At 41.0% G+C, this 9,431-nt stretch overlaps 1 protein-coding gene across 2 annotated transcripts in view; it reads right to left on the bottom strand.

Moving 5' to 3' along the window:
* FAM9C (family with sequence similarity 9, member C) overlaps positions 1-9,430 on the bottom strand; it is a 10,442-nt gene extending 1,012 nt beyond the window's left edge. The window contains exons 1-7 of one of the 2 annotated variants that reach the window (XM_011994848.1): positions 9,337-9,430; positions 8,573-8,701; positions 8,028-8,148; positions 7,819-7,850; positions 5,301-5,415; positions 4,085-4,193; positions 2,694-2,781 (exon numbers count right to left, since the gene is read on the bottom strand). In XM_011994848.1, the coding sequence (XP_011850238.1) occupies positions 2,719-2,781; positions 4,085-4,193; positions 5,301-5,415; positions 7,819-7,850; positions 8,028-8,148; positions 8,573-8,663 (531 nt within the window). In that variant the 5' untranslated portion in view covers positions 8,664-8,701; positions 9,337-9,430 and the 3' untranslated portion in view covers positions 2,694-2,718. Of the gene's footprint in view, positions 1-2,634; positions 2,782-4,084; positions 4,194-5,300; positions 5,416-7,818; positions 7,851-8,027; positions 8,149-8,572; positions 8,702-9,336 lie in introns of those variants that run through there. The other variant, XM_011994849.1, reaches the window with a different exon arrangement.
* Position 9,431: the final 1 nt, after the last annotated feature.

Here is a 9,431-nt window from a genome sequence, read left to right as displayed (position 1 = left end):
TTTTTGTATTTAGTAGAGACGGGGTTTCACCATGTTAGCCAGGATGGTCTCCATCGCCTGACCTCGTGATCCACCCGCGTCGGCCTCCCAAAGTGCTGGGAATACAGGCGTGAGCCACTGCACCCAGCCAGGGTGATTTATTTTTTAAGTTGACTCTCTTCACCAAAAAGAGGGCTTTCATCATATTCTTCCAAGTCCTTGATACTCTTAAAACAAAAAGTCTAGTTCACTGACAAACCATCACTTTACATCTCACGTTTTAAACAGAGTAAATTAAATGTCAAAAGGAAACAGCTTTTAGTATTCAAAGGATGCTGGTTACTTATTATTATTATTATTTTTTGAGACAGAGTCTCGCTCTGTTGCCCAAGCTGGATGGAGTGCAGTGGCACGATCTCGGCTCACTGCAAGCTCCGCCTCCCGGGTTCACGCCATTCTTCTGCCTCAGCCTCCCGAGTAACTGGGACTACAGGCGCCCGCCACCATGCCTGGCTAATTTTTTGTGTTTTTAGTAGAGATGGGGTTTCACCGTGTTAGCCAGGATGGTCTCGATCTGACCTCATGATCTGCCCGCCTCGGCCTCCTAAAGTGCTGGAATTACAGGTGTGAGCCTCTGTGCCCCGCCCCCTTATTTCAAATTTAAAAACTGTAATCAATACATGGAGCTCCAAATACTTAAATATTTTAATACCAGATTTCAGTGAAATATTATTATAGCACGTCCAACAGTCATGTACTTTGCTTGAAGAAAATGGTTTGATAAACATGTTATGGTCAAGATGGAGCAAAAACAGAAAAAGACTGGTAGTCTTACATCATGAAATACCGTATTTTTTCACCAGGTAGTGACCCATTTGTTATCACTAATAGTCCATATAACATGGTTTCCACTGAAGGGATACAATGGTCTGTGATATGACCTCATCAAGTTAGAGAAAACATAACTATGTTTGAAATATATACTATTCCCTCAGCAAACAGTTCAACAGTTCCTACTCCCTAAAATGTGGTATGTTAATGCTGAGGAAGATGTAAAAAATGAACACACAATCTCTTTCATATTCCTGTGACATGAGGAAATGCACGAATAAAAAAACCTTGATAACAAAACTTATTTAACTGCTATGGAAGGGCAACTCACTCGGACATGTAGCCAAAAATGGAGACTGATGTCAACTTAGTTGGCAAAAGATTTCAATCGGTCAAAAACAAGAAAAAAAGAGATTTAAAAAGCATTGTGAGGGAAGAGCATGAACAAAGCATGAGATTAATGGAGAGGATGTTCAGAGAAGGCTGTCAACCCGGAGAGGCAAGAAGAAAGACAGAAGGCGGCAAAACAAGCCTAAGAGGGGGTCATGTAAAGGGGAGAGTCTCTGAATATCTAAGAACTGACATGTGGGTGCCACTGACAGGCTGGGAAGAGGGAAGGGCTAGAAGCATTTTTGAAAGGGAAGAGTTTTAGGAAGATAGTATTTCTGATCAATGAAAGGTGGCTCAGAAGAGAAGAGAGAACTCAGAAAAGAGTTTAATAGTATAAGCAAGGAAGAATGAGGTCTTGAACTAGGGTAGCCTCAGTGGCAATTTAAAAAAAGAAATTTAAGGACCATTGCAGAGGTAAAACTTGCCTCATGATAACTGCATGGGAAAGATAATGGACTCAGAAGAGTCCAAGATGATACCGAAGTTCCTACCCTAAGTGGTAACATGTAGCATTAACATTGACAGGAAAAATTTTCTAGTCTCAAGTTCATACCAATTAATAAATGGTTTCTGGGGAACATTATAGTAACATGTTCTCCACTTGTGACTTCTATATAAATAACTGTGTTGTGTATAGATAATCCTCAAGTTGCTCAAAAATTTTATTTTCAAACTCTTTCCCAGTTTATTTAACACATCTCAGTTAGTGTAGAGGAGTGACATATGAACATGTCTTTTCACAAGATTGTTAAAAAGAATACCTTACCTCACAGAAAGGAATTCCATTGTTTCCTAAATAATATACATCTACATGAAGAAGAGGTCATTGTCCGATGACAATTTGCTAATGTGCTGTACGACAGCAGATAATTCACAATTCACAACGTGTTAATAATCTGCTGGCTTTCCCATTCTGTTGTACATCTGAACCATCCCTTATTATTACAAATTGTCATGTAAAACCATTACTAGTCACTAATAATTTTGAAAGTGAATATGCCATAAAACACTCCTACATTACAGCAGAAAATAAAAGAGATACTCAGTAGTTACATTTGCCTACCTCCTATTTAACTAAAACTCTTGAAACAACACAAGTGAAAAAGACATCTAGAAAGGACTTATGGACTTTCTGCCTTCCAAAGATTTGTCGCTGATCTCCTAAAAACTGAAAATAAAGTCTTCATTAATGTGTTCATAAAGTATCAATTTTTATACACAAGAGGTATATTTCTAGATAAAATTTCCAATTTACCTTTTCCTGTTCTAAATAACTCCCACAAAACTATTCATGAATCCTAAAAATACTGTTTTATGTTACTGCATTTACCAATTATGTTAAATCTGGAACAATACATTCAAAGTGAAAATGGTAATTCAAAATTTATAACCAAAATATCTTTCCATACATTCAGAAACAAGCAGACTGTCTTCTATTTTTATGCATGTGTTGTATTTTATAAGAATATATTGTGTTACCAAATAGAACAGACCTTTGTGAACTGCTCGTGTGATGGCTCAATCTCTTTCAGTTCCTTTCTTATCTTGTTGCCACCTCTTTTGTTGCTCTTGAAATATCTTCTAGAAGCACAAAACAAAAAAGTGATTAAAATTGGGTAAATTTTAATACAAAACATAATTCTGCATTAAAGAAATACTCTTTAAATCAATACCTGTGAACACTTTATTTTAGACAACGTTTATGACCAAATTTGAAACAATTGTGTTCACCACTCACGTGCTAAAACGATAACCTTTTTAATCAGTAATGGAGTAAAGAATTTTCTTTCTTGTACATATTCAACATGCACGTCCCAATTCTTGATTTCAAATGAAGAGTATTTGATGACCTTCCCTATAATTTGTTGACCACAGATAGGTAAGATCTATACAGAAATTAACTAAGAAACATTCTTTCTTATTAAGATTTTAAACACGTATTAAATCTTGGTCATTTCAATATGTACATAGATGAACCTTCCATTAATGACTGTTTTTCTGCACCTTGACCTAATCTCCAACAACAGTGTTCTCGTCTCCACTATGTGGCACACACAGTCATCCCCTAAATTTTGTCGTTCCCAATGACCATAATACCTACATAATACTAATAATAGCATTGATAAACAGCAACCATGAGCCAGATCGCATCCTGAAAAATTTAAATAAACCCGTTACATAGGAATCCTTTAATCCTCCAAACAACTCTGAAGTAGGTACTCTTACCATGTCTCCTTTCGTATATAAAGAAACTTTAGCACAGAGATAAATAATTTGCCCATGGTTCCTGAGCTAGCAATGGTCAAACTGGAACTGGATCAAAAGCAGTGGGGCTCCAGAGTCCCAGCCCTTGACCACTGCAATCAGCTGCTTCTCCATCTTCCCAACATATAGCCACTACCTTCCTGCCACTGTAGGTCACTCACTTCAGTACTACAGCTCAGGAGTCTGTCAGGACTTGATGCCTATTGAATGGAGCACTTTTCACTGCCCAATGTCCCACCCCCATGTGCTCAGGTAACTCAGTCCCAGCTGAAATTCCACAGCTAGTCATCATAACCCCATCCCTGTGTCTATGCCCTGCCCAACTCTCCCTCTATCAACATGCTCGGCTACACCCCAACCCAGGAAATTCCAACCCTACAGCTGTTCTTGTACAAATATGCCAACTGGGCTCACTTTAACTTCTTAATCGCTATGATGCTGACCTCAGTTGGACCCCTAATGCTGCATGGCAATTATATTCCCCTGGTACATGAGTCCACTAACGGGCCCCCTCTTTGGGCTCATGCTCTCTTCCTTCTTCGCTGGATTTCTGCATGAACTATTACTCCCTGAGACATTGATACAATAGGTAAATCATAAAGCTAAGCCTGATACCAACAATTTGTTCTTCCTTTTCTCCTTCTCCTTCTTCATCTTTCTGCTCATCTGTGGTGAACTCTTCAAGGACATTCGGCAACTTCAGAGAAATTCTGTAATCACGTTTCTGCCTATAACACATAATAAGTAACAAGGTCATACATCATAGAGAGATGAAAAATTAATCCTATTCAAACCAAAACTGACTTGACATAGTTTATACTATGAAATAGCAAGGGAGTAATAGCAGCTGAAATCTTTTTGGGAAAAGGTGAAATGAGTTACTCTCATTCTGAAAGGATCCTTTCCTAACTGACTACTAGAGCAGCTATCTTATATTCTTTACGTGTTGAAGACTAAGGAGGGTTTACTGCACTATAAATTTCCCAGAAACAATCATTTTCTCCAAGAGCAGTTTACTTTTCATTTCTTCTTACTAAATAACATATGGGTTCTCATAAGTAGGTTCGAGAATATTGTAGCCATTCATCCCGTAAGATTTCCCAAAAGAAATACTTCACTTAACTATTTCTCCACTTTGGCACAACAATGATTTCATAAAAGGAATAGTGAAAACAGTTTAATAACTTATTTACAACATAAGGTTATCCCTTTCTACATAATTGAATACTGTTAAGAATCTACAGACTAAACATTGAAGACATTTATCTTATATTCAGCTACCATATTTCTAGAAATGGCTAAACATTAATTTTACAGGAAGACTATTTTTTTTTTTTTTTTGAGACAGAGTCTCGCTCTGTGGCCCAGGCTGGAGTGCAGTGGCCGGATCTCAGCTCACTGCAAGCTCCGCCTCCCGGGTTCACGCCGTTCTCCTGCCTCAGCCTCCTGAGTAGCTGGGACTACAGGCGCCCGCCACCTTGCCCGGCTAGTTTTTTGTATTTTTTAGTAGAGACGGGGTTTCACCGTGTTAGCCAGGATGGTCTCGATCTCCTGACCTCGTGATCCACCCGTCTCGGCCTCCCAAAGTGCTGGGATTACAGGCTTGAGCCACCGCGCCCGGCCCCAGGAAGACTATTTTTATCTGGAAGGCAAAAAGAGGTCATCTTCATTGGCTTCTAGGTAATATCTCTCAATTCTGTTAAACTGAGGTTATAAAACTAAAGAAACTTACCTGCTTAGGGAACAATCAAGTAAAATATGTTCTTCACTAGAGATGCCAATATGTAGATGCCAATGATATAAATATCATGATGCAAAAAAGCCAACAATCATACCTTTTTAGTTGCATTGTTCTCAAAACGTTTTTAACTCTATTCTTTATTTCACTGCAAGCTTTTGCAATCTTTTCACTCCTTTTTCTCTTTGCAGCAAGATCTTCTTTAATCTCAGCTAGATAGTAAATGAATATGTATTAAAAGTTCATGTTGAAAAGTAGTTTCTTTGCATATATTGAAATCAATATGTGACTTGATGGTTCAGCAATATCAGAAGGACATTTAAAATGTAAAATGCAAAGATCATTTTACAAAGCAAGATTTACTCACTTTATGTAAAACCTTTCAGGTATTAATATTAGTATTCCAATTTCAATTGGTATAACAGCAAATCACTTAATTGACGGATGATGAAAAAAAGCAAATAATTAAAACAGTTTCTTTTCTTTTTTTTTTCTGGGAGGGAGTATCCCTCTGTCGCCCAGGCTGGAGTGCAGTGGCGCGATCTCGGCTCACTGCAAGCTCCACCTCCCGGGTTCATGCCATTCTCCTGCTTCAGTCTTCCTAGTAGCTGGGACTACAGGCGTCCGCCACCACGCCCGGCTAATTTTTTTGTATTTTTAGTAGAGACGGTTTCACCATGTTAGCCAGGATGGTCTCCATCTCCTGACCTCGTGATCCGCCCGCCTCGGCCTCCCAATGTGCTGGGATTACAGGCGTGAGCCACCTGCGCCCGGCAAGTTTCTATTTTTCAAGTGTGCAGAAAGGGTTACAAACACAGACTTTAATTTCTTTTTTTTTTTTTTTTTTTTTTTTGGTTGGGGTTTCTTTTTTTTTTTTTTTTTTTTTGAGATGGAGTCTCGCTCTGTCACCCAGGCTGGAGTGCAGTGGCACAATCTCGGCTTACTGCAACCTCCGCCTCCTGGGTTCACGCCATTCTCCTGCCTTAGCCTCCGAGTAGCTGGGACTACAGGCGCCCTCCACTATGCCTGGCTAATTTTTGTATTTTTAGTGGAGATGGGGTTTCACCGTGTTAGCCAGGATGGTCTCCATCTCCTGACCTCGTGATCCGCCCGCCTCGGCCTCCCAAAGTGCTGGGATTACAGGCGTGAGCCACCGCGCCCAGCCACAGACTTTAATTTCTACATTTATAAAATGTCCTACAAATCAAAGGACATATTTCTGTGAAATACTGTCACAACTCATTATGTAAAGCACAAAAAAGTATCTTATTTAATAAGACCATCAAAAGGGTAGAAATAATACACAATAAGCAAAGTATTTTTAATCAATCTCGTGGTTGATGCTATTAACTGTATTTTAATAAAAGAAGCAATGTCCATGGGTATAAACATTTAGGTTTAAACAGATAAAGAAATACATTCAAAAACACGTTTGAAATATTTTCTGAGAGCTTTTTATCTGACATTTTTACCCATAGTGTGGTGTTTCAGAAAACTGTAATACTGCAAGGAATGCTTTCCCAAACATGGTTTCACATCAGAGATCTACCATCAATTGCTAAGAATAGTTTTCGGCAATCATAGAAGAGCTGCACCATAATACAAATATTTTTTACATATGGTATCCATCTGTAACGCTCAATGTATTAGGAAGCTCACAAAACCAGCACTTTGTCACCACCAAGCAGAGCAAAGTTTTCCAAATATACTGCTTGTATGAATTATCACTATAGAAGAGCTGAAAATTAAAGTAAGCTTTTTAAAAATAAGAGTATTGTCTCCATCGTCTCTACAGAAATTTTCTCAAACTTTTTTGAAGATATGGTCCTATAACAGTGCAACTAATATTTCACATGGCAATATAAAGTTTATGAGTTTTTGGATCCAATTACATGTTTCTCACTGGGTAGAAAGGTTGTCTTTCCTTTTCTACTACACAATTTATTACTGGAATAATAATAGAAAATCATCATTTTAGATAATTCAATTTTCCCTGGTACTTTAAAGAAAACAAAATCAGAAAGTTGTGACAATACCTAAATTACGAACATGAAAAGCTCATGTTAAAAACTTTGAGTACATACAGACAGGAAGAGGGGACCAACACACACCTGGGCCTACTTGAGGGTGGAGGGTAGGAGGAGGGTGAGGATTGAAAACCACCCATCAGGTACTATGCTTATAATCTGGGTGACAAAATAATCTGTATACCAAAATCCTGTGACACACAATTTATCTATGTAACAAACCTGCATATGTACCACCAAACCTAAAGTAAAAGCTAAAAAAAACCTGATATATGACTTAATGTGTGTACACTGAAAGGAATGAATAGAGCTGTTTCTCCTCCAATGTCCTCTAATATCCCCCAAACAATTAAATTTCCACGTGTATGAAAGAAAAGCCATCCCTCTTGCCATTATTAGAAGCATCCTCACATTCTGCATGAACAATTAAAAAGGTAAGTAAGAAAAATTATCAGATTACATTAAATGCTATACATGAGAAGAAGGCATTTAAGACCGTCTTGTCATCCACTAATTCATATAACCTACTGTAACAGTTGTATGGTTAAAAACAATTTTCATAAACCACAAAAAGCTCGTAAAATATACCTGCAATATCTTCTAGCTCCTTGGTATCAACCCTGTAAAAAAAAGTTGCAACAAAATTTTAACATAATGCTACACAAAATGCCATGTTTGTTGGGAAGAAATGTTTTACATGAAATGTTCTGCATAGAACAGAACAGTGATGACATGATCCAAAGCTGACTTTTCCTAAAGACCTTATCCCACAGGCAAAAGTGATTTAAACACTTTACCCCACGTGTTCATCTGTTTCAGCAAAAGGTTCTCTTTCCTGAAGCTCATCAGTTACATCTCCCTTATTTGTCTCTGTAACAGGTTTTCTTTCCTCATGCTCATAACGTACTGGAGCCTTTCCTGCATTAAAATAAAAAAGACAAACTTTTTTAGAGGAAGACGCTGTTGTGGACATTTTTTTTTTTTTTTTTTTTTTTGGTAGAGAAACGTACTATTTGTAGACTTTGTAGATTTGGAAGCCCTTCGGGTTCAAGTCCCAGTAAACAACGTTCACAGGTCCAGACCCCTTGGATGTCAGGACAGCACCCATGGAGAAGAGCTGCTTTGAGAGCATTTGTAACCCTGCTATGAGGGGGAGCCTCCCACGGGAAGCCTAAGGCCCTTGAGCCTGCGCTGAAAACCTGGGGCATCTTAGCACAGGCACGGTGGACTCCAAAGCCACGAAGGGGTCGGGGGCCTCGGGCTGCCCGTGTGCCCCCAGCACAGAAAGCAGGCAGACCGTCAGGCATGCACCTTCTTCCAGATCCCCTTGGACTGTGTTTACCCGCAAGCTCCATTTCCTGGGCGACCGTAACTTGAGCCTCCAACTGGTCCCTGGCAGCCATCCTGCTGCGCTTCCTGCCCACGGGCTGCATGGCTGGCTGTCCTGGGAAGCTAGAGGCAGCCTCTGAACCTGGTGAGTACAAAGACACACTAAGGAAACTAAGGAAACGAGGCGTGTTAAATGAAAGCCATCAGGATCGCGGGTTCAAGGGCGCCCCGAGTCCCCTGTGGGAGCAGGAGGGGACGCGGAGAAGATGCCATCATCCTTTCCTGTCCTGGCCCGTCCAGCGCTTCCCTGGGGCTGGCTGCAGAGCTCGCAGAATTCCGCGGCCTCTGCGGGATTCCTGCAGTGCCCCTGGGTTCCCCAGCGACCCCATGTAGTCAGGAGGGCCGCGGGGTGACACAGGATCTCCCCAACCATCTCCATGGATTGAGCCGGTGTGCAACTGTTTCTGACAGGGGCAGGGACTGCCCACTCGCTAGCCTGAACGCCCAGGGAACCCCTGGTCACCCCAAGTATCCCGTCCTGATGGGCGGCCAGACAAGACGGACCCATGTCGAACCCCCCCAACCTCCCTCTCACAAACGCTGCACACATGTACAGGCCTCCGGGACCCTCCTGGGCCCTGGGGACCACTCAGGCAGCTCCAGCTCCCTGCCCTGCCCATTTCCTCGCAGGTCAGCCTGGCTGCCCCGCCCTTCACACCCTCTTCCCCAAAGAGCCTCATGCCCGCCTTCCCCGCATATCCACCGAAGGCACCTCGCCTGAGGGATCCCTGAGCTTGCTCCCTCAGAGGACCTGAAGAGGCTGGCACCACGAAAGCTCACTGCCTGGTTCCTGGGTTCTCGCGAGAGCAGCC

The sequence above is a fragment of the Mandrillus leucophaeus genome, unplaced genomic scaffold (assembly GCF_000951045.1).
Source record: "Mandrillus leucophaeus isolate KB7577 unplaced genomic scaffold, Mleu.le_1.0 Scaffold462, whole genome shotgun sequence".
Lineage (NCBI taxonomy): Eukaryota > Metazoa > Chordata > Mammalia > Primates > Cercopithecidae > Mandrillus > Mandrillus leucophaeus.
This window is presented reverse-complemented; position numbering and strand designations above follow the sequence as displayed.